Source organism: Tasmannia lanceolata, unplaced genomic scaffold (assembly GCF_043159265.1).
Source record: "Tasmannia lanceolata isolate RefF3 unplaced genomic scaffold, GAP_Taslan_0.1 ptg000002l, whole genome shotgun sequence".
Classification (NCBI taxonomy): domain Eukaryota; kingdom Viridiplantae; phylum Streptophyta; class Magnoliopsida; order Canellales; family Winteraceae; genus Tasmannia; species Tasmannia lanceolata.
The window spans coordinates 29,942,438-29,968,212 of NW_027518679.1; the positions used below are offsets into that span (position 1 = coordinate 29,942,438).

The following is a 25,775-nucleotide window of genomic DNA, read 5'->3' on the forward strand; positions in this document are numbered from 1 at the left end:
ACTTTGTATTTGGATTTGGAATTGAGTTTTGGATACAAAATGAATAGATCTGCCAGCTCATGTTGAAGGAGACAGAGAGGGAAGGGGGTACTTTCTACTCGAGGGGAGAGGTTGAGGAGCAAAGAGGGTGAAGGATACTGTCAGATCTGTGGATTTTCATTTACTTATTTCCACAGCATATTTGGAAATCTGATTTTTTTCGCTTGATTTGGACATCCTAGATTTGATCCTGATCCAAATCACAACGCAAAAAGGGCTGCAAATGTGAGAAATCCAAATCAAATCTTCTCGGCATCCAAATGGGCCCTTCGTTTCCAAGGAAATTCATGATTTTCTTGGCTGCTAAAATGTTTCCTTAAGGCTCCGTTTACGTCGAAAGAAACGGAGCCCAAGAAAAAGAGTTTCCTAGCATAAAAAGTTTCCCCCTTCTTTTTGACAAAGTTCCCACTTTCAGAATGATCATGTTATACAAGTTTATTCTCAAAAAAATTGATTTTTCCTCTTCTTTCACATAACTAAAGGTACATCAAAACCTGATATGGCATGTTTCATATAAAGAACTGGAAAATGTCACGAGGACACACTTGTGAATGGGTTCTCAGAGCCCTTCAAATATCACCATTTACATGTTTTCAATTTACTAAGAAATTGGGGTGTTTTGTGGTGAAAAAATTTAGTCATTAGAGGTTAAGCAGGGCCTGAGTTGTTAGAACAAGATTTTAGAGGAAGTATTCATCTTTAAGACTAATTAATGTACAAGATCTGCAGGTGACCCAAAGATGCCAAAAATGAAACCATCTTCTAACCACTCGAAGAGGTTAGCCGTTGGATCTGAACCATTGGTCAAATTTTTGAATGGCTTTTCATAATATGTTCCTGTCTTTTGGTATTGATCATGGTTTCCAGAGTGGGAAGTGAGTAGGAAAACGAAAACAAGAATCAATAGGCCTAAAAAAGAAAATGCAAGAACAAAAAAAAAAACACGCCCCGTTTGGCAATCGTGAATTTCTATTCCATGAATATTAGCTTACCCATGGTGAGGAGGGAGTGGTAGAGAGAGACTTGAGTGAGGACAGGAGAAGAAAAGGCTGAAAAACAAGAAAAACCAAATAACCCCCCTCAAAATGGGATTTCTTCTTTCCAAAATTTTAGCCACTTTCTGACCTCTTTCATACCCTCAGGTTTCTCCTTGTCCCACCCTTGTTACCCATCTCTTACCATACAAACTCAAACATTTCATGGTTGCCAAACAGTCTAAAGAAATTAAAAAGGAAACATCCATAGGATAAACCTCATTGGGAGCAAATAAGTATATTAAAAAAAAGGTTAGGGCAGGTTAGTGAAAAAGGCTAATGTTGGTAGTAAAGAATAATTTGCGACTAATTAGAATACTCTTTTCTAAGCTTAAGATGAGACTTTAAATGAAGAAATTCCTTTTTTAAAATATGATATTTCACAGAAAGAATTTAGCTATCGAAATGAGCTTCCCATCTGATTAAGAAGCTTCAAATAACAATTGTTTTCACCCTCCAATCAGTGTTAGCTCTAGCCTGGTCCCCAACCACTGGATGAACAGTCCTAATCTCGTAAGTGTGCCATGTACTTATTAATAGATTGATTGGAATGGCAAAAAAGCATTTTAAAATTGTCATTTCCCTCCATTCAGTATATGAAGAACCATTTTTTTACCCCTTTGAGTCTACCTTCCCAATGCTAATTACCATATGTGTGTGTGTGTGTGTGTGTGTCAGTCTTGTGTGTTGTAGCAGTCTTTCATGCAATTCTCAAGCTTCCTATAGTTGGGGATTTTGTGGTTCCTCTTCCCATGATCTATTCACAAATAAAATTACCAGTGAAGAACATAATAGTACAAAATACTTAAAACCCAAAAGGCAATTTCTCAAACATGGGGCCATTATCGAATTAAAGCAAAACCTTCAGTAAGGATGATGTCTGTTTCTCTTGTGAGTCTTCGGAGATTTCATAACCAACGAACTAGAAATCCATGAACGGCTCACTTCAGAAGATTCATCTGATAACCAGCAACATAAGCGACCATCCTCACCACCTGTCCATCCGAAAATACCTCGACTCCGGGTGGGCAAAACATGTGTGCTTGAAGCAGGCAATACAGTCCTTACAACCCCAGCATGACCACCCTCAAGAATAGCTTCAGGAGACCCTAATCCATTATAATTTACAGGGAAGTATCCCAAAGTGCCTGCATTTGTGCCACCAATCACCCACATCCTATCATCAGCGGCCGAGTAGTGGCAATCTACAAAATAATCAACCTGCAAAACAGAAAACAGAGGGAAACAAGTTGTAGGAGACGAGAAATGTTATGCCATATATATGATAAGAGGCAATGTTCAAGAACTTATCAGATCAATCACTGCACAAGTTCTTGACCAAACACTAGTTCTCAAACATTGGACAGTAGTAGGAGAAAATGCTTCAAAAGTACTCCTCAAAACCCTAAGAACTTGTCAGACCTCGACTTAGAGCCTTGGTAATATGTCATTCAATTATATGGACTCTAGAAGGTTCTATTTGGAAATGAGTGTTTTGAGACACGTAATAACTTTACTTGGCTCTTCAAGAACTGGGAAATAAGAAAAAACTGATCTTTTTGTGGGAACAGTGAAGAACAGTCAAATTGTTAATAGTGACAGTAAAAGCAAAAGAATGAGATGGGTGCTTTACTCTTATAGGTGATGAGAGAGTTGTTATGAAGCGCTGGAACTCGTGTCGGCTACAAAGCCTGGAACTAGGGCCCCACAGAACAGACGAGAAAACTGCACTGGTATAAGTCTTTCTATAAAATTGCACTGATAAGAGGGCTAATATTAACTACGGTCAGAGAGATGATTAGTGTTTTCTTCAAGATCTATTGTTTTGGATCTTTTGGCTTTAAAACTTAATTTTATTGTTGTATTATTCCTCTATGTGGAAGTCAGTGGGAAATGTAACGCAGTCTAGATGGTTGTAAGAGACAAATTGAGCTACTGGTCTTTAAAATACTTGCAGATTGACTCAAGTGTTGCTTCAAGTCAACAGTATAATATACCAATAAAAATAAGGTCAACAATATTAAGAGTTTCCAGGCAAAGATCTAACATACATGATCCAGGTTCCAGCTGTCGGAAGCTAATGACCGGGCATCATGGAAATCGGCGTCTTTTCTTGCATCATTCCAGTCCCAAACACTGTGAGGTAAGGAGATAATTAGTCCAGGCAACTAGAAATCAGCAAATAAACAAGAAAAATAGATAAAAGCTGGCGCAGTTCAAACAAAGCAACTTTACTAATGATAAACCAGCTGTCTTAATCTTTTCAACTTAGGTGTTAATGATGACCGAAAGAACAGTAAGTGCACAAGGAAATGCCATGAAATATGTGGTCAACTGTACGATAAATTGTTCGATATTTTGGTTTACACAAAGGCATGTGTATTATATGTAAATACTTATATGAATTAATGTGAAATGTGGTATATACTGAATTATTAGACATGCACAATAACGCCGTGCTGCATGTATTGTGTATAAATATTTATATGAATTGCAAACGAAATGTGTATATATTGGATTATTAGACATGTGCAATAATGTCTGTCTCTAGGAGTTCGATGTTGTTAAACTATTATGGGTGGATTTTTGCTCGTAAATGTCGATCATTTGCATATATTTCCATATACTATCATGATTTTACAAGATTTCCACTGAATGAAACCAAAGTTTCATGCTTGGGTTTGCCATAGATCTGGGAATCTACCTTCCATAAGGAGCTGAATGAAACCAAAGTTTCATGTTTGGGTTTGAATTAGAGATGTTAAAATGATGAATTGGTTCAATTATTAGTTCATAACCTCTACCAGGCTGCATAACCCAAAATTCAGTCATTTCAACTACATCCAACAATATTTCAATTTGGTCTGCCAAGAATGTATGTAATAGCCTCTCCCAATTGTTTCATGTTCGAAATTTAAATAGAGATGTTAAAATGATGAATTGGGTCAATTATAACTTATAAGTTATAAACCCCTAGCCTTCCAAGGCTAAATAACCAAAAATCCAGTTATTTCAACAAGTTGAAAAATTTATATTCTTTTTACAGTTTAGATACAAGAAGGTCCAGTTATTTCAAAATGTATGTAATAGTCCGTCTCCTGATTGTTTCGCAGTTTAGATACAAGAAGGTCCAGATGGGATATAGAAGTACGTGACAGATAGTAGACTATGTTGCTGGTATATTCTTATGTCTTTTGCATATATGGAAGGCAACAAAAAGACAAATAGGTCTTACTACTATTCCTACATGTTCCATTAATATCATTCCCTTGGAACTTTCAAGGGGAATATTTCAGGAACAAACATTGAATGAGATCACACGTTGGATTAATGGTAGTCGATCCACAATAATAAACAAGTGATTGTGATTCTTCCAAAAGAAATGAAACAAAAGATACAGAAGAACTGGAACAGCTTTAGTAAGAGGTCTACCCAATGCTACATGAAAAGGTCACATAATAGGTCAATACTCCTTTAAGAGTCCTAATGGTACTAGAAACATCTGTGGCAATGCACCAGCAAAGAAGATCCATATTTTTAGGACTGATCTGAAAACATAGTAGAGGGCTCCAGTCTTCCGGAGTTTCGATGATGGAAGGTGAACAATGTGTTGAGTTCTGCAAAGACTAGTAATTCGATTTTATTTGGTTTGGAAAAGTAAGGAAAGGGCCAATAAGCAACATTTCCCAAGGGTTAGTATAGCACATGCACCGTCACATTAGCAGCCAACTAAATATTATAAACCTGGGGCATGGATGACGGTGTTGAATCAAAGCAATATGACACACCTTGACGATGTTGAATCAAAGCAATATCTACCTCAAACCTTATTGAGAACATGTAGCAGAACTTGTTATTCTTTGTGATCAGCCTTCACTGTAGCAACAACAGAAGGATGAGTGCTGCGGATTGTAGGCCCAATAAGAGGTATATTTGCCCATTAGGACTTTTAGGGATTTATTTCCATGGTAATTAGTTTCTAGGATTTGTATTTCCATGTTTTTAGCTTTTAGGGCTTTTATTTTTCATGTTATTTAGAATTAGGGAATTTATTTATTTTCCATGGAATTTTATTTCAATTGCCTATAAATAGGCCTCATGTATTAGGGATTATTAGTCTTTGATGAATTGAATTGATTAAGAATCTCTCCCCTCTATAGATTTATTATTCTTCCTCCTTCCCTACTTTCTCCTCTATTCTTCCTCCTCTTCTTCTCTTTTCTCCCCTTTCTTCTATTTCTCTTCCCAATCCTAAATCAATGAGTCAAAAGACTCAAAACTGGGTCGACTCAGGTGAGTCAAGGATTAAGTTAAGTATTTTTTTTAAACAGTGTTTTCTACTTCTGAATTAGCCCCAAGTAACAGGGTTCTAAACTTGCATAAAATACGACCATGTAAAAACAGTGTGTTTTTTTTTTAAATGAAAAGAAAAAAAAAAAAAAAAACTGTTTCTTTCTGTCCAACCAATGGTTGGAATTTTTTTATCATGCCATATATGGGCCTCAAGCTAAATCTCTACCTGTTTTCTTGGCTTTGTCTCCTATGCCCTACACATTTCTGGTACAACACCATTTTATGCATCAGGGTTTATATTACCACTGGTTAGTGTAAAAGTGATAAGAGTCAGCAATTATGACCACTGGTTAGTTCAGTTCAGTAGGTAGTAACAGCATAATGTCACCCCAGTTACGTAAATCAAAATAGCAGTTTAATGTCAATTTCCTTCTTACTACATACAATGATAATGTCACTCCATGTCATTTTTTAGTATTGTTCCATAGTTCGCCCATTTCCAATTTTTTGCTTTGCAACACTTCTACCAAGACGGTTATGCCATGTTTTTTTAGTATTGTTCCATAGTTCCCCATTTCAAAGCTTGATATCAAACAGAAAAAGATTTGGATTTATAACATATGCATTCATTGTACAAAGATCTAAGATGTCCAAAGAGAAATAATAATTAAACAACAAGTAATTATTCAGTTCCCCAAAGAATAACTGCAAATAATGGGAATCCTTTATCTACCTTGCCAAGCATGTTTTTTTAAAGGCAACTCATTAAACATGTTAAAAAATAAAGGGAAATGTTATTGGCACTACTGTATTTTGACTAGGGCACTCCTCAGTTTCTTAAAAGTACGGTATGGCCCGCACCATAGGATGATCCAAACCGTCCATTAGATGGGCCACAGCCTAAATAGGTTGTGCCACAAAAATCATTTTTATAGGCTGATCCTAACCCTCCGATCTGAAGGTTAGAGGGTTGATCCTAACCCTCTATAGATCGGAGGGTTAGAATTAACCTGTGGAAATAATTTTTGAGGCACAACCTATTTAGGCTGTGGCCCATCTAATGGACGGTTTGGATCATCCTATGGTGCGGGCCATACCGTACTTTTAATAAAGTGAGGAGTGCCCTCATAAAAATACAGTAGTGCTGATAACATTTCCCAAAATAAAATGAAGCAACATCGGATAATTAACAAACAAAGGGTTCATTTCTGTAGCTAGAGCCACAATTAAACAGTGCCCAAAACATGAGATTTTTTTTTACAATCACAAAATGAGACAGGGTTCAATGTTTTGAAAGACCTCAACGTTTCGATCTGTGTCAAACACCATAGCTTTTGGTTCAGATCTCCAAAGAACCCCACCTTCGCAATCGAAGTTCCCACATTCATCACCTATATAGTGATTAGCATAAAGCTTGAATAAATTTTTTAAACGGGTAAAACTTGATTAGATAAAGACATAAATATCTCAAATTTTCAGAATTTAATAAATGATAAAATTACTAGAATATCCACATTCTTCAAAGTCCACCACAAGCCACAAAAATATGAGAAAGTGGAGTGCAATTTAAAATTTAAATGTCATCAGTGTTTCAATTGAGAGACTGCGTGCAAATAGAATAAAATTGTCACAATTGAGAGACTGCGTGCAAATAGAATAAAATTGTCACAATTTTCCCGACAAGGCTAATTTACAATTTTTAAAAGAAAATAAGTAAACTAGTAATGATACATCCAATGCATATATTGAAGAAGTGTTTTGCACTTTTACTTGCTTCTTAATTTTATCTTGGTCACATTTTGAGCCGAATAAAAAAAAAATCTCACTCACGTCTCTGAGAAAGTGTAGAAATTGCACAATACGGTTGTATTGTATTCAACTATAGCAGACAGCACAAATACATCTGTTAGAATCACGTAATGAGCTGGGGCCCATCACTTGTGCCACTTATATGACTTAATTGGATGGGGCCCATCATGTATTTGAGCAATATATAAACGAGGAGTCGTCGTGAATTTTTCAATTAAAAACCCAACGAACTTCCTCTCCAAAGCCTCTCCCCTCTCTTCTTCTCTCTTATCTCTATTTTTCCTAATTTTTCTCCTACAATTTACATGGCTGAAGATTTTACTTAGGATATTGGTTTTATCGTTGATCGTCCAGTCAAATTATTTTGCGACAGTTAAGTCGACTCATATATTACTAGAAATCCAGTGTTCAATGAAAGAACAAAATACATTGAAGTGGATTGTCATTTCATTAAGAAAAAAGTTACGCGTGAGAAAATATCTCTGTCGTATGTGTGATCACAAGTCCAACTAGCTGATATATTCACCAAAGCAATTAGTTCTAGTCAGAGCACACATATTTGTTCCAAGTCAGGTATTAGTGATATTCACACTCCAACTTGAGGAGTGGATGTTAGAATCGGGAGTGGATGTTAGAATCGTATAATGGGATGGGGCCAATCATGTATTTGCGCAATATATATAAGAGTAGAGAAGTTGCGTTTTTCAATTTGAAAACCTATGAAGTTCCTCTCTATGGCTTCTCCTCTCTTCTTTTCTCTCTTGTCATCTATATTCTTCCTCCCTTCTTCTAAAATTTACAATATCAAAAAACATGATCAATATGAATTGCAGGCATCGGATCACCATTTCTTTTTTATTAATGGGTGGGATATTTTGTAAGAAGGAAATGGTGAAGCAATATGCATAAAATATAATTTCACGATTCTCATTGATAACAAGATAATTTTTGCTCTTTCTATCATCTTTCCATGTTGGGAGTCTTGTGACAATTTTGCATTCCTTGAACTTGAAGGACTATAGCCACCCAACCCAGAAATAATTACATTTTACTTCACGCCCTATCTATAGCTTGTATATATATATAACGAGCATTGAATGCCATTACTAGCTTGCATACATAAGATATCACAGTTGAAAGGATAAGCCAACTGAATCTTACAATGTAAATCCTATTCAGCACTAGGAATGCATCCATCACAATAAAAACTAAAAACGCTTAAGAAGACGAAACAATTGGGGTTGCATATCAGCTCCATGCAAGCAATTCAATAAGACGTTCCTTAAGAGAAAGCTCAACATTTAAATTAAAAAAGTAGACCATAGACTCATACTTACTGATTCTAAATGATTGTCATCATTGATGTGACCATCAGTATCAAAGATGCACATCAATCCATCAACGGAAGCAGAAATTAGCTTGTTTTGATGCTCTGGAGCAAAGTGGACCTAGTAAAAACCAGGAAGTCAGAACAAACAGTTCAGAACAAGAAATAGATATGCCGATGGATACAAAATAAAAAATTTGTGCGCTAAGCATGCCAGTTTATAACATAATGAACACTATCAAGGAATATTTAATCTTTTTTTTAATGGTAAGGAATATTTAATCTTTGTACATTATCACAGATAGACATGGATAAAGAAACTTATTTTATACAGTATAGTATTTGGCGACAAGCCATGTGTATGCATTTAGCAAGTAGAATATTCAAGCACGCATGCATTTGACGAAAAATAACATAAGGTTTAAGAACTCAAGACTCAATCAAGGGCGAGTTGACTTGTCAAAGCTGTAAATCAACTTGTCTAAATTCTGAGTTTTAGGAGAAAAACTAAATTCTGACTTGTCAACATTTTGTTTAGTAATTAAGTCGCAGAAAAATTAAATTTTAGAGAAAAATGACAGGTGCTCGCCAAGCTGAATCAGATCTTAACTTTGTATGCAGTAAATAAAGTAGAATTGGAACAAACAAACCTGAGTAACATCATCCACGTGGGAATCCTCTAAGCATGATACCTGCTTTCCATTCCTCCAATCCCAAAAAAGTATCTGCAATAATGTGCGCCCATATGTTAGAAAGTACATAAGAGATTGTTTGAAAAAACACAATGAAACTATAAATTTAAAAAGAGTCACAGGAAAAGAGTATACAAATTTCCAGGGCTTACACAACATACGTAGAAAGCATCAAAAGAAAAAAGGTTCACATGACAAATTGGCTAACAAATGGATAATAAATGCAAGTAATCCTCGTAAGATGTCTCATCTACCCGTTTCCGCCCGATTCTACCAGATAGAATGAGAATGGATGCTGAACACTCCCTAAGTTTTCCTACACGTTTTCCAAAAGAAAAAGAAAGAAAAGAAAAGAAAAGAAAACATAAAAACTTCCTCACTAGAGAAAACACGTACTCTAGCAGTACCACAAAGCCACATTTTCGGCCACCACTGCATTTCTCTCGCAACTCTAGATGTTTAGGATTGAATCTAGTGCTGCGCATCCTCCCCCCCCCCCCCCCGGTCTCTTCTTCTCTTCTTCTCTCTCTCTCTCAAAAAAAAAAGGAAAATAAAAAAAATCTCTTTCGTCATATCTAAATCCTACATGTGAGAATGGTTTTTGTTTCACTTAAGGTGTTGCCTGTTGTTTAACTTAACATCTCAAACAATGGAACAGTCCAGTGAAGTGTAACTATTGCCAGCAGGGAAGTACATGACAGCATATATTCTTATATGTCTCAACTAACAAAAACAAAGAGGGGCAATGAGAATATGTTATGCCTCTAACAAAGTGATTGACAAATGCAACGTATACTAGTGGGAAACAGGCGACATAATTTGAGAAAAGTAAATATATCTCATGGGGATTACAACCATTAGATATAAATGGGACGAGGGAGAAAAGTGATGGCCACATGTCCCAAGCTAAATGTCATCATCCTACTGCATTGACTAGGGTCAAAGATTTCGAATTTTATGACAACCATCCTTGTCACAAAGCACTTGGAGAGTTCTAAGAAAAACAATTGTCCTCAGTCCTCACCACACTGCATGTGCATAAAAAGAGTCTGCACTTCTTGAATCTAACACAGTCAAAGCAATATGTAGTGCCCATCGATATGACCTACAAGCTTTAAGACCCCCTCATGCGTACAGTTCCTCTCCCTCCCCTTCCCTCCCTTTGGTTCCATAACTACTTCACAGACGAATAGAGAGCAGCTAAGGAGACTTTGAAAGAAAGACAATTATCCCCATCAAGCTGCAGCTTCATGGGCTTGAAGCCTTAGCGAGGGCAACTGAGTCCTAAAAACATCTATTCTTCATGCATTTATGCATCACAGTAGTCGTACAACACATGAAGGTTCTTATGTGCGGGCGTATCTTATCAATCATAACTTGGATCCATCAAAGGTACATGTAAAATTTTGTAGAACTCTTTATGAAGGTTGTACTGATTTTTGAGCCCGAGACAATTAAGATAAGCAATTTGTACAATTATTTGAGAACGAGAGATGCATATTGTTGAATAAAAACACAAAATTACTTTTTCGACCCTCAAAAGAATGATACACGCTAGATCGAGATATCATATCATACCTGAGCATTACAGCCAGCAGCGAGAAGATTACCAGTTGATCCACCAACAGAAAAGCTGAATATTTCTTGTGAGGAACCAGCTCTAAATAAAGACACCTAGAAAAAGATTCAAAATTAGAAAAAGAGTTGCTTAGAAAGCAAAATGAGGATATATGAAGAATGAAGTGCATTAAAGAACCAAACCCATGGCATTGTTAAATTTCTGCTTCATAAAGATTAAATGCAACAGGTATGCAAGTCAAAACAGGAACAATAAAATATTCATTGACAGTGAAAATTTGTTTGAGGCCTCTAAATGGATGCAACGTTGAACCCACAAAGTACAAATATATGTCTAGAAGCATGCCTATTAGAAATTCGAATTCCACTATTGCCAATAGAGGAAAGCTTAGGCTTTTCGAGATTGGGGATTTATTGTGAGAAACTCAATGACTATTGTTAGGTGTACACAGATCAAGGGTGACCCTTTAGTGCCATTCATTGAACCACCAACAATTCTCCACCGTTTAGTACCTCAACACAAATCGGAACACTAACATCATAAATCAAGTAGCCAATTCAAATAAGATATACAAAGATATTAATTATAAGGATTGAATTCCCACTGAACATTTTCCAATCTCTTCGGTGGAATTCATTTTCATCTTTGTTCATTTATCATATTCTTCCAAGTATGGTTTTAAATTTCCCCAAAATGACCGAAATATTTCCATTTCCATCCCCACCAAAACGAAGTCTACAGAAATTCCCAGAACAACAAAAAAAATATTAAGTTGTTATGATCTACATCGTATGAAGTTCCTGACATCGTATTGAAATATTAGAGTTGGGGTCCTTAGAGGGGAGAGTGGTCATTGTAATTTCTTATACTTCCACAATATTATACTTCTTTATTGACTTTACTGTTCCACACATGTAAGACAACACATGTCACTAGGTGTTCGATGTGATTAAGCCATTACGGATGGTTATCTTGATTCTTCCTTATGTGATGGTTTCTAAGTAAGTATTTGTGCTGCTAGTCAACTAAATAGTTAAAAATGTTTCCATTTCCGTGCCGACCGAAACCGACATTCAAAAGTCGTATCGCTCAACTGAACAGAGAAAATCAACATTCTACAATAACTACGAAAAGTAAGCATAATTTTAGAGGGAAAAGAATGAGAAAGAAGGATAAACCTGATTGAAAGACCTTGTATCCCAAACTCTGATAGTTCCATCAGAAGAACAAGATTGAATTGCATTTGGTGAGGATGGAAATGAAAAGGAGATTTGATTTATGGTCCCAGAGTGCCCTCTACACTCTCCTAAATACTGTCCAGTTGCTGGAGAATAGAATTTTATTGTGTTTGATGATAATGACACTCCCAGTGTTGACAAATCCTCGCTAGCATACAAATCAAAATCAAAATCAAAATCAAAGAGGGGGAAAACGCAGATGATTAGAAATTAATACCTAGAAGCGATTTGGAATACGTATTCGTCTCCAAAGTTGGTTTGGATTGTGTTTTTTATGCTTAATCGTTTGAAAGAGGGGTTTTTACTCTCTTCTGTGTCCATCTCTTCCATTTTTCTCTTCCTCTACTTTCTGTTCTTCGATGGTTAGGGTTAGGGTTTTTTTTTAGGGTTTTGCTAACTTGCGCGGTGGGGGAATAAAGGAAGCAACTTACGCAACGAGACGAGTTAGATAGAGCGGGTTGTGCAATTACAATTTTGCCCTTGTCAGTCAGTAATCGCTGAGGATCTTAATCGATTATATAATAGATTATTCTAGACAATCGATTATTTATAATCTCAAACGAACAGGGCCTTATGGCCATATGGGGTTCGTTCATGGCAACGGAGATCAGCCCATGTGGCATAGACTCTCGCTAATTTGATCTCTTAAACCATAAGGCACATTCAACGGTCAGGATAGCTTTTCCATGTCTCTATAAAAGGTGGGGCCCATGAGATGAATGTTCTAACAATCAAGGAAGATGATGGCACAAAGAGCTCTCGCTCATGTTATGCAAGATCAACGGTCTATATTTTAACATATATCTCTATCTACATGTTTGGCCTGAATTTGATCATTTGCATTGATCCTGATAACAATAGTCTACCTAAGCTTGATTTGTAGGTTGTTAGAGAGATTCTTAGACATTGATAATCTCTATTGCCTGATAAAATCCTCATTACTGATCAAAAAGCTGTTTGTCTTCATTCACGAGTTTAGGGAAATGATATTAGCACAACCATTGCTTTTTGAGAATCATAATAATCTTTGATAGCTCTTTAAATAATAAAAGACGAGATGGGTTAGTGCAATTATTAAAAACATGGTTTGTACTGATGATAAATTTTCTAGCTAGTGAGGAGAAGGCTAACACAAGTGATTGTGTCTCTGGTGAATTTTAGTTATATTAATCTGCACTCTTGATTAGAACAATATGGCCTAAAAAAAAGGCGTTAAAGTTGCCCGCTGTTCCCGTTATAAGGGTGCGAATCACTGCAGGGGGTGAAAATAACATCTCCCTTTAAATAATAGAACGTAGAGAGTGCAACCTAGGGGTGCAACTCAGGTCGCGGGTTGGATCGGATCAGCCTGAGGCCAGCCCTAACCCAACCCAAGATAGCATTCCCTCAACCTTAACCCAAGCCTCATTTTGAGGATGGCCAACCCTAACCCAAACCCACCTTTAAATCTCTAAACCCTAACCCCCAGTTGAGTCGGGTTCACCTATGGCCAAATAAAAAAATACAATAACCCAAAGAAAAGGGAAATGATAAACGCGCCCGTTTTCATTAATCAGGACACCCAGCTACAGTCTATCTATGACTGCAACGGGGCTGATGTACTTCTCATTTGAAGAAATGAAGTGACCTGATTGCCACGGACAATGCAACTGGGTGTCCCAAGTGATGAAAAGAGGCACATTTATCATTTCCCAAAGAAAATCAAGATAAAGTTTGAGAATGGAGGTAGGGTCGGATTGCCAAGGCCTCAACCTTAAGCTAACCTGAGTTGGCCTTTTCCCAACCCAAGCCAAAATTGGGTTGAACCCGTCAGGTTCAGGAGCCCACCCAAGTTACACCCCTAAGTTTCCAGGTCACATTTCAGACATACATCCATCCCACTACTAGATGCACTGGAAAACACACCCACACAGACCTCCACTTTTAATTCCTCGTGGTTGAACCACCTTATACACAGTAAGAATCACAGGATCGTCAATATCGTCAAAACCATGATGTATGATCAATCAATTTCTATCAACAGAGTCTACCAAAAGAGCCCTCTGATGCAAAACTGGCCACAACTCGATCCAAAATCAGTGTAAAATAATCTGAAATGCAGCACTGGCTGGACAAGCATGCTCGCAGTAAATGGCGAATAAAGAGAATAAAGCACAGTAATTTGACTTAAAGCTCCATTTTGCATCTAAAACCCAATCTCAACTCAACTCAACTCAACTAAGCCTTTGTCCCAAACTAGTTGGGGTCGACTAATGAATCCTTCAGAAAATTTTCATCTAAAATCCAATCTACACTACAAAAACCAAACAGATTCAAAGCAGTAGCATTTCATTCGTCCATGAGAGTTTCTGACCAGAAACTGATGAACCTGAATGACTGATACTTCAGAATACAGTAACATATTCCATTGGGAATTCAGCAGTACTACTACATAAGAAGGAACATGTTAGAAATAAAATTAAATGAAAAACACACAAGCATGAGATTGATAACAAATAATTTATGTCTACTTGTATACTACCCATGACACCTCAAATCCAAACACATCTGGCCACAAAAAGGGAAAAAAATGGAGACCCACCAAACCTGAGCCAGGTAAACAGGGGAACCTCCTTACTAATGTAAAAGAAAATACAAGACTATAAAAAAGATATTAGTATCAGAAAGCATATGCATGCCCATCCGATTGCATGTACTCACAAACACATTACCGACCCACAGCTGCCATAATAGCCACTGGATCATGAAACAGAAGCTGGTCACTTGCCTTCAGCTGCCACTTCTGTCACTACCTCTGCCGGAGTTCCTTCTGTCTTTTCTGCTTTTTCCGTCTTTTCTACCTCAAGATCTATAAATGGGAAAAGCTATACGTGATCAGAATATGAGAAAAGCGAAAGGAGGCTCTAATCTACTCAACTCAAGTAAGCCTTTGTCCCAAACTAGTTGGGGTCGGCTAATGAATCCTTTAGAAAATTTTCATGAAAATGGTGAAAAGATCTACCTGGCTCAAATTGACCAAGTCTAATCCTCACACTAGTTGGGTTCGTCTACATTTCGTTTCGGCGAAAGGAGGCTCTAATCATGGATTTAAATTTCGGTCGAAACATTTCGTTTCAGAGAAATATTTCGATTTCGGCAGCTACCGAAACGAAATCCACTTTGATTTAGAAAAATACAAGATTTCGCCAGAAATTCTGGTCGAAATATGCAAAACAATAAACTTCTCAGATAAAAAATCAAAGACATTTTGGCATAAACCCTGATAAAAATCAACTCCACTCACAGAAAATAGAGAACCACGAGATTCATTTAACATATTTCTAAAAAGAGACAAAAACCAAAACAAGATAATCCAACAGTGAAGAATCTTGCTAGAAATTTTGGCTGAGTGATTTTGTACCGAAATGTTTCTATGATTTTACAAATTTTTAGCTGAAATTTCATACCGAAACCCCTAATGACTGAAACTGAAACTGAAACCAAAATTTAAAACCTTGGGTCTGATGTGTTGAAGTTATGGGGGAAAATTCGAACTGTATTTTATGTGCTTTAATGTGAGACAATTCTAAGTGGACCATATAATCAATTAATCATGTCAGGGTCTTCAGTCATGGAGAAAATTAGGAATTCTCATCAGCATGATTTGATGTACAGTACTCCATCTAAACAGTCGATATAATGTCCTCAAAAGGGGTTGGATTTTAGGGCTAACGAAATGTAATGGAAACAACTCCATCTAAACAGTTGATATAATGTCCTCAAAGGGGTTGGATTTAGGGCTAACGAGATGTAATGGAAATCATGTCGATGTCTTAGTGTTGAAAAGTAGAAATAAAAATGAAAATGTTACAAGTAATGCAATCTATAGTATGATGAACAAAGGTTTATAGATTGATACCTTCGTCGTCAGTATCATCAAAGTCATCACCCATGCCATCCATGCCGCCCAAACCACCCATACCGCCCAAACCACCCATGCCGCCCATGCCGCCCAAACCACCCATGCCGCCCATGCCGCCCAAACCGCCCAAGCCTTCCATACCGCCCATGCCGCCCATACCGCCCAAACCGCCCATGCCACCCATACCGCCCAAACCGCCCATGCCACCCATACCGCCCAAACCGCCCATGCCACCCATGCCACCCATACCGCCCATACCGCCCATGCCACCCATACCGCCCATGCCTTCCATACCGCCAAATTTCTATAGGAGTATAAAAAGTACTAATATGAGCACAAATTCCACATAAGTTCCAAAAAGACAAAAAACAGATCTGCTTAACATTCATACCGAGAAATCCATCCCTCCAAGGTCCAAATCAGCGGGACCTGATTGAAGCAACAGTTAAAAAAGTCATTAACTCACAACGAATGACACTCTACATATATGACAAGAATGAGGAACAGAAAAAGGGCAACAGAATAGCAAACCACTGTCATCATCTTCATCCACCCATTTGTCCCAATCAACTTTCACATAGTGTGGTGTCTTTCCATCGCCACGTAACAGCTTCTTCCACCAGCCCTTCTCTGCTTTCTCCACCACACAGAAAATACTCCTCTCACCAGTATTAATTTTGCTTTCCTGGTGCAGTAAGAAATTTATAAAAATAAAAAATAAAAGAAAAATAGGAAGCAGAAAATAAATAACATTTTTTTGTTGGTTCTCCCTGACCATCTCGGTGAGTTTTTTATTTCTTTGTTTCTTTGCCCTCTAATAAAGTCTCAGAATTATTCCAAAAAAAAAAAAAAACTCACAAATTTTCAGCATTCACTAATTAATGCCAAGGAATAAACCTTACCTCGACATTCACTTTCTCATAAAGGTCCAACTTCAATTCATATGTGTGGTTTTCTACTCCAGCACTACCAGTGAAAGTAAAAACTCCATCTGGTTCGAGATTGACCTTCGCATTTTTTGCATCAGGTAACATTACTGTAATATAAACCTTGTCCTCCCTCTGTGCCCACTTTAGCTCAGGATGGCGACTAAAAAAATTTTTAAGCATCACAAAATTCAAGTCAGACAAAAATATATGAAAAAGTAAGAACGCATCTGAGATTTTTGCAATAATTACTCAACAGAGAAGAACAACAGATTCATAATACACAACATAATACCCCAAAACTGTCGGGCAATATCGTAAAAGTAACAAAGATGATCTACACTTCCAGTTTCACCTCATGAAGGCCACTTGAAAAGTAGCTAAAGTGCTAAACATACATGAAATACAAGCATTCAGAGATACTCAAACGGACACACAATTATTGCAAGTTTTGGCTTTTAAAAATTTATTTCCCACATGAGTTTAGAACTGGGACCAAATAATGCAATCACACAAATCAGCCCAAAGAAGGGAACTATTAAGTGGGACCAAATGATTCAATCACACAGAGTAGCCTATTTGGATTAAGAGAAAAGGAGAGTAATGCAGTGTCAAAGCATGTTTTATCCATACTACAAATGGTATCCAATTTTTTGAGCCCACCATCCTCCTTTCTTCACCTTTTGGGTGAAAATCTATCATATTTACTGAAACCTCACAGAAACCACTTGCTATTGAGTACAAGCCGCCACGCCTCGGTCTAGCAAGGTTGCTTCACCCAAAAAGTACACCACCAATCAATACTCTGGGTAGCAATATTTGCATCTTAGTATAGTTTTTTTTAATAGGGCAAAAGGGAAAAACTACTTGCATAAAACTTGGTTTTCATATTAAATAAAAAATCCCTCAAAAAAGAATACTAGAACAGAATTAGAATCACATTGACATAGGTGTCGGGAACTCATAAACCTTATAGGTCTTGAAATATTTCACAATACAGTGAAAACCTAAATAAGCTAGTAAAAATCAGGCAATTTATAGATTTAATTGTGAGTCTAGTAAGCATCAGGCAACTAACAAGCTGTTGCATGTCAAGACAATTAAACTGTGCCATGTAAATTCTTATTGGGCTTACTATGATTTCTTTTTGGAATTATTACCTCAAGCCTCATGAAGGCCTCCTGGGCATATAGCCAGGATATATTGTGTGTTAACGATACATCTCGAATTTTGACATCTATGTTACACCTCCAATACCAAACATCAAACCATAGACAAACGTGACCAGAAACACCTAAGCCATATTCCTCATCTCTCAAACATCAATCATTCCATACTTTGGTGATTTCTTTACAGTCTGCAAAAGCACAAGTTTGTTTGTGCCAATATTGGATCTGCTATTTAGTTGCAAGAATTAGTGTGACATATGACACCGTAAGTCCTCATAGCTTCATTCCAAAACTCATAATATTTAGCTACACAATAAGATAAGATGTTAGCTATTGTGACATTAAAATGGAATATCCATATGGATGACAAATGAAATTGTAGCAAAAAGAGAATTCCGATATAAATGTTGGTGAATGGTTTAGAAGAAGAAATGGTGTTCAGCAAGAGCTGCTTATGGAGTCACAGATAACTCTTCAATGATAATTTTAGAATTTTAAATTTTTAGGGTAAGTGGGAATATAGTGTACAATGCATTCGATACTTGTATATATCCCTTTCTTTTTTTTGAACTCTTGTTATTGATAGAAAAGAATAAAGAAAGAACCCATTTGGTGCAACAGAAGTGGAATAACAATCATGAGTTTTGAATTTTAACTCAACCAAAAACAAAACCAAGCATGCACCTCAATAAATGACAAGCAGAGTAAGATATAGCGTTGTCTCAAAGAGAAAACAACAAAGAAAAAAATTACTAGCATAAATTCCAGTTTTTGTAATAGTAAAAAAGGCCAGTCCAAATGCACCTTATATCAACCATATACTTACTCTTTTATAACTCCAAAACCTTCCCAACGTAAGGATACCTAATATTGGACACTTTCCAACTTTAAAAGAGTTCTAACACAGTTCTAAACAAGATAGAATCCCTTCAAAAAAAAAAAAAAACTTCTAAAAGAAACCTAACATGAATCTCCTATAAAAATATAACTCTCTACCCTAAATTCTACTAAAGATATTTCCTAATTATCATTCCAAAAAAAAAAAGGTCTTCCCTAATTCAACTTTCCTACTTCAACCTTCACAACTCAAAATAGAAACTCTACGAGTTTCAAACAACCACATCTTCTCCTAATATATGGACTTTCCAATGCTTCAAGATTGTCTAAGACACTTCTAGATATCTTTTATATGTTTTTTTCTGAATTCTACTACCACAACTTTACAATTACCGCGTGTTTTTTGTTTTACCGTTTTAATAGTAAGCTTCTTAAATAGAAATAAAACATTATATCTACTTCTTCTTCTTTTTTGAATGGTAAAAAACATTATATCTACGTGGAAGAAAACGATCCAAGTAGAAGAACCCAACTAGAGCCAGGATTAGAGCCGGGTAGATTCCTTTCACCTTCTTCATGAAATTTTTATAAAGGATCCATTTAGCCGACCCCAACTAGTTTGGGACAATGGCTTTGTTGAGTTGAGTTGAGTTGAGTTGAGTAGAATGGTAAAAAACATTATACAATCAGTACGAATTATTATTTCTTCGAACAATATATGGAATAGAGATGTGAAAAAAAATTCCCTTGAGAACCACATCATTTTTTTTTCCATCCCTAGTATCTACTGAACCTATTAATTTCCTGGCATAACCATGTTATTATTAAAATTTGAGAATTCATTAAAATGTTTTGGTGAATCCACGAATCTTTTTTTTTTTTTTCTTGGAGAAAGGGGGGTGTGGGTTGAGGGGGTGCCGATTCTGACACTCGATACCCATATCAGATTCCGACACTCGTATCCGTACTGATGCAACATAGTCTAAAAATGAGTTACCCCTGTTCATCTATTACCTTGGTTCGTGCTAACATTTACAGTATACAGTTAGAACCCGGTTCAGTAGGTAGGCTTCTGATTTCTAGTCCAGTCTGTGCTAGTTGGTTAGCTCAGTTCGATTCCGTTCATAACTCGGCTCATGAGGGGTAGCCTATTTCCTGTAATTCTTTAGCTTCTCCTTGTATCCTCCTCTTTTTACCTCTTTTCTATTTCAATTACCTTACTTTGATTACTTTTTCTATTCCATCTGAGATTTTTCTTAATCAAATCAGCCAAATCCCTAATTAACAAAAGTCAAGGAAAAAATTGAAAACCCCAATTAAGCCTAACAATGTAAGCCCTAAATGCTCTCTAATGTTGGAAAATCTAAAAAATCATGCATGTCTATCAAATGGTGGAGGAAAATGGCAACTACAATGCGATCATCATACGTAGATGTCAGATGAATTTTCGCAAACCGATTATGACAAAGTAAAGATACTCTCCCAACAGCTTCCATATCATAGTAAATCCGATTCCCCACATAAAATTTAAAAAAGACAAAACATGGGTCACTTTCAAAACCCTAATTTCAAGGGTCCTCATATATGTTCAAGTGAAATAGCTGACCCAAATCGTTACATCTCAAACTCACAAAGCAACCAACAAAAAAAGGGAAAAAAAAACATATTCCATGGAATACAGTGAAGAGAACGAAGGAAAATGAAACAAAAGAAAAGAGACATAGAGTCATCCATTTATGAGAAAATCAGAGATAAATGATGTGATATGCAGAGAAGAATCATAATAATCAAGAGAAGAGAAGATTGGAACATCACCTCATGTTGATTGGATTTTTTTGTAAACCCTAAAAAGCAAAAAAACTAGGGCACAAAATCGCCGACTCTGCTCTTTTTGCTTTGCTTCTCGACAACTCTGCAAGTAGGTGAAAGAGGGAAATAGAGCGTGATGTGTTAACATATATTGAGGTGATCATTTACGAAATTGCCCTCTGCCTGTGTTGGTAATACGATATTGACACTGAAAGATAAGGTTGTAACTTGGGTCGGGTTGTACCCGGCCCACGCCCACATCATCCCAAAATAACCCGGGTCGGGTTTAGAAATCATGGGTCTTGGGTTGGGTCAGGTTTCAGGTAGGAAAACCCGACCCAAGATAGGGTTCTATGATTTTCTTAAAGATCTCCTGAATAACATGGCAAATTATTTTCTAATATATTTATATCATGATGAGGAAAGTGTTGGTGAGCTTAAGCACCCCAATCACATGGGTCCCACATTTTCTGTGGTGATCCAAACCATTCATTTGCTAGGCCCTATCATAGATAGGGTGTGTACCAAAAATCAGCTCCATAGGATCGTCCTAACCCCTCCATTTGTGGAGGACAAAAATTGGCAGATTTGTGGACACATAATGTCTGTCCATTTTGACCTCCACAAATGGATGGGTTAGGATGATCCTATGGAGTTGATTTTTGGTACACACCCCATCTATGATAGGGCCTTTCAAATGAATGCTTTGGATCATCCTAACAAAGTAAGCCCCAATGTGATTGGGCGCTTAAGCTCACCATAAGTTTAGTGAGCTTAAGCTCACCAACACTTTCCTCTTATATGATTGTGTTTCATTGGGCTGATTATATTTGTGATGTGAAGATTAGTTTCCTTCTTAAATTTATTCACTTGATGGTATAAATTTATAGACTTTTGGCATGAAAATTTGTTGTTTTCTATAATCTTTGAATTAGGTATTATCCTACACTAAATAATAAAAACATGATCCGACCTGAACAAACCCGAGAAACTATCTTGAGTAGGGTCCGGTTTATGAATCTAGGGTTTCCCCGAAGAAAACTAAACACGACCAAACCCGAGTTAATTTCTCGGACAGGGTAGGGTTCTAGAAAATCCGACCCAAGTTGCAACCTCTCTCTCTCTCTCTCTCTCTCTCTCTCTCACATAGTTTTTACTAGTGTCCACTCCTAGTTCGGTTGCACATGGTTGCCTTGTAGAGTAGTGGTGAATTAGTAGACAAAATGTGGAATAACAATAAAGTAGTCTCCTTGTAGAGTGGTTGCACATGGTTGCCTTGTAGAGTAGTGGTGAATTAGTAGACAAAATGTGGAATCACAATAAAGTAGTCTCCTTGTAGAGTGGTTGCACATGGTTGCCTTGTAGAGTAGTGGTGAATTAGTAGACAAAATGTGGAATAACAATAAAGTAGTCTCCTTGTAGAGTGGTTGCACATGGTTGCCTTGTAGAGTAGTGGTGAATTAGTAAACAAAATGTGGAATAACAAGAAAGTAGTCTCCTTGGAGAGTAGTAGTGGTAAGTAGTATTTGGTTGTCAACTAAATTAGTGTCTTGGTGCGGTGTGTCATCAACAAACTATGTCATTAACAAACTAAAGGTGTGATATTCTTGTTGCCAATATAGAGAAAGAAGAGTACTAAATCATAAGAATCTACTAGCAAAAATTTACGTTTTCTTAAGTACTTTGGAGTACTAAATCATAAGAATCTACTAGCAAAAATTTACCTTTCCTTGAGTACTTTGGTGAGTGACAAGAGGGAGAGACAAGTAGTTTTCTTGTTTGAAATTAAACATGCACCCAAACACCACTAGTAGATGGCGTAGTACCCCAAAACCGATCAAACCACTAGTAAACCGGAGAAAGGAAAGGGCGATGATATTTTCACCCCCGCTTGCAGTAGGCAGCGCCCCCTTTTAACGTGGTTTGACGTCAAAAGGCATTAAAGTTGCCCACTGTTCACGTCAAATCACGTTATAAGGGGGTGCATGCCTAATTCAGGGAGAGATGTGTGAAAATATCCTCTCCCAACATCTTGACAATAAAATCTTGACAACAAAAACGGAACTGATATGACCATTGATTTGACCTTTTTCAATATGTATCCATTGCTTATGTGGATTTGAGCTCCCTTCTTTTGTCTTTTAGTCGACGTGGCTCCTTGATGCCCTTTTTCTCTACTTTTTTTTTTTTTTTTTTTTGCACAAAATGAATTCCCATTTTGCTGGCAGCGCTCTAGAGGAAAAGAGCAATCAAATTGACCGTACAGGTGCAGCAAAAAATTCATAGTGGCACCAATATTAGACCGTCCAAATCGTTTAGTCCTTGGGCCTCAACTTAAATAGGCCATTCCTCAAAAATCATCTCGATAGTGATCCTAACCCTGCAACCTACATAAGTTTAGATGCAGAGGGTTATGATCATCCTGTTTGGATGATTTATTTATTTTATTAATAGTATATCTATATACTTACTATACTATATAGCAGAAGAGAAAAGGAAAGAATTATTTGAATTTCTCCCAAAATTCTATAAGAATTACACATCACTTTTTTTTGACTTTTTTTAACAAAGGCACCCATTCAACCCACATATTTTCAGTCCCACCCCCTCATTTATGCTTTTTTAATTATGAAAACCTCTATAGATTAGAGGGCTAGGATCAGCCTATGGAAATGATTTTACGGGCACAACCTATCGATGTTGTGTTCCCACACAGATGTGGTCCGTATAGTTCTTTGTCAGCCCGTGCATCGCACGGGGTTTTTTACTAGTGTGTGTGTGTGTGTGTGTGTGTGTGTGTGTGTGTGTATATATATATATATATATATATATATATATATATAGAGAGAGAGAGAGAGAGAGAGAGAGAGAGAGAGAGAGATGAAATGGTTTGTGAGCAGCTACTAAGATAAGCTTATCTGAGCAAAGCTCACAAACCATGGGGGGCCACATTTTTTTGGGGATCCAAAGCATTCATTTGGAAGGCCCTTCCATGGATAGGGTGTGTACTAAAAATCAGATCAATAGGATCATCCTAATCCAATCAAAGATGGAGGGGAAAATGGACAGACACTGTGTGTCCATGTTTCTGCCTATTTTTTCCCTCCACAAATGGTAGGGTTAGGATGATGCTATAGGGCTGATTTTTCACACACCCTATCCATGGAAGAGCCTTCCAAATGAATGCTTTGGACCAGCCAAAAATGTGGGCCCCCTATGGTTTGTGAGGTCCTGCTCTGATAAGCTTATCTGAGCAGTTGCTCACAAACCATTTCCTTATATATATAGAGAGTAAAGGGTTTCTGCGCTCGAGTGCAGAAATAGGGGTAGGCCCACATTGTTGGGGGATCCAAAGCATTCATTTGGAAGGCCCTTTCATGGATAGGGTGTCCACAAAAAAATCAGCTCCATTGGATCATCTTAGGGTATCAATTTGTGGGGTGATAAAATGGGCAGATTAGTGGACAAACAATATCTGTCCATTTTCACCTCCAGAAATGGACACCCTATGATGATCCAATGAAGCTGATTTTTTGTACACGCCCTATCCATGATGGGGCCTTTCAAATGAATGCTTAGGATCACCCCAACAGTGTGGCCCCACCCTTGTTTCCTCGTAGACATAGTAGGTTATCTTTTTGGGCATAAGAATCAGTCCTATGCCTTTCATATGCTCTAATTAGGGGGACTCCATATATGAATATATTGTCACTTTTCAAAAAAAAAAAAAAAAAGGGACTTATGAACTGTCTGTCTTTCATTGTCTGTAATAAAATTTCGAGAACCAATGGCGAAGTGAGGTTGGAGTCTTAGTGGGTCATGGCTGGATAGGGTGGACAGCAAGGTGTTTGTGGATCTAACAAAGGAGTCGGCCCCATGGTCGATCTGTTACCATTGGCATGAGATTCTGAATCTTCTAGTTATCCTTCATCAATTCAGAGAGGGAACTCCTTGACGGATGATCTTGCAAATGAAGCTTGTTCTTCCAAAGCTGATGGAATCTTCAGATTTTGGAGAGAATGCCTCATAAAGCTAGAAGAGGCTAGGTGCGCTTTTTACATGTGGGTTTTGGTCCTTATGCTGTTTTTTTGGCCGTTTAGTCATCCTCTATGTTATTATGTAGACAGCGTGGCTAGGCCTCTTCTGTTTTTCATGATTTATAATATTTTGCAGTCTGCCCCAGGATTGTTCTCCTTTCCAGAAATAAAAAATCTCGCAAGTAGTTACCTTGTACAGTAGTGGTTAATTAAAACTCTAAGTATTCAACAGGAAGGAGATAAGCTAAGTAGTCTCCTCAGTAGTGAGGAGTGGTATTTGGTGAAAGTGAGAAAAGGCATAAATCTGATAACTCTACTATCAAAAATTCACTTTTTAGTTTGCTGGTATGCCACTTGCAATAAAACAGAGAGAAGAAGAAGATGTGGGAACTCCAAAACAGGTTAAAACACCTTGTAAACCCCATGAAATGTGCAACCAAACTGACTTTGTGTTGTTAACTTGTTACTCATCAAGATTCTTAGAGTGGTGGGATTGAGCCTCGAGCTCAATGGTCTTGTAAGCATTTCCTCATGCTGCAAAGAAAGTAGATTTCCAGTAAAGCAATCTCCATCGAGATGAAAAGCATTGTTCTAATATAACCATTCTTATTCTCCAGCTGGAAGAGGGGATGAAACTGGCAGGGAACGGGAGAAACAAGAGTCACCCAAATCAAAACCTTGGGGTCTAGAAAATACATGCAAAATGGGTTTCCTTGCCTAATAGGATCGTCCCCAAATAAAAACAGAGAATGGTTGCAGAACACAGCCAGTTGAACTACCTAAATCTGCGATGAAAGTAATGAGTGATTAAAAAAAAAATCATGGGTGAGAAGTGTGATATAGGGATAGGAAGAGTGGAGAGACAGAATTGAGAGGGAGTACTGAAGAGGCAGGAGAGGGCTGAAAATTGGGAGGAAATTTTCCATCAAAGCAGCGTGATTTCCCTCTCTTTTTAGCGACTTCTCATGCTCTCTCGTCACTCGCTTTTATCATATCTCCTCTTCTCCGGCCCCTCTCACAAATGGCCCCAACAAATATTCTATGAAATAATTTTTCATGGTTGCCAAACAAGCCCTTAGAGTTCC

At 37.3% G+C, this 25,775-nt stretch overlaps 2 protein-coding genes across 3 annotated transcripts; both read right to left on the minus strand.

Annotated features, from left to right (window-relative positions):
- Window positions 1-1,824: 1,824 nt before the first annotated feature.
- On the minus strand, window positions 1,825-12,435 carry LOC143859908 (Transducin/WD40 repeat-like superfamily protein). The gene is made up of 8 exons (XM_077370421.1): window positions 12,229-12,435; window positions 11,952-12,159; window positions 10,773-10,868; window positions 9,153-9,227; window positions 8,513-8,623; window positions 6,666-6,757; window positions 3,125-3,209; window positions 1,825-2,294 (listed from the first exon to the last, which is right to left on the minus strand). The coding sequence occupies exons 1-8, from the start codon at window positions 12,339-12,341 to the stop codon at window positions 1,938-1,940; spliced, it is 1,137 nt and encodes a 378-aa protein (XP_077226536.1). The 5' UTR covers window positions 12,342-12,435; the 3' UTR covers window positions 1,825-1,937.
- A 2,034-nt stretch (window positions 12,436-14,469) lies between these two features.
- On the minus strand, window positions 14,470-20,816 carry LOC143859998 (uncharacterized protein OsI_027940-like). Of its 2 annotated transcripts, XM_077370598.1 has the most exons (7): window positions 20,660-20,816; window positions 16,815-17,001; window positions 16,444-16,597; window positions 16,304-16,341; window positions 16,146-16,216; window positions 15,910-16,055; window positions 14,470-14,859 (listed from the first exon to the last, which is right to left on the minus strand). In XM_077370598.1, the coding sequence occupies exons 1-7, from the start codon at window positions 20,662-20,664 to the stop codon at window positions 14,771-14,773; spliced, it is 690 nt and encodes a 229-aa protein (XP_077226713.1). In that variant the 5' UTR covers window positions 20,665-20,816; the 3' UTR covers window positions 14,470-14,770. The 2 variants fall into 2 exon arrangements, with proteins under 2 accessions (XP_077226713.1, XP_077226648.1); XM_077370533.1 differs by having other exon boundaries at window positions 15,910-16,216.
- Window positions 20,817-25,775: the final 4,959 nt, after the last annotated feature.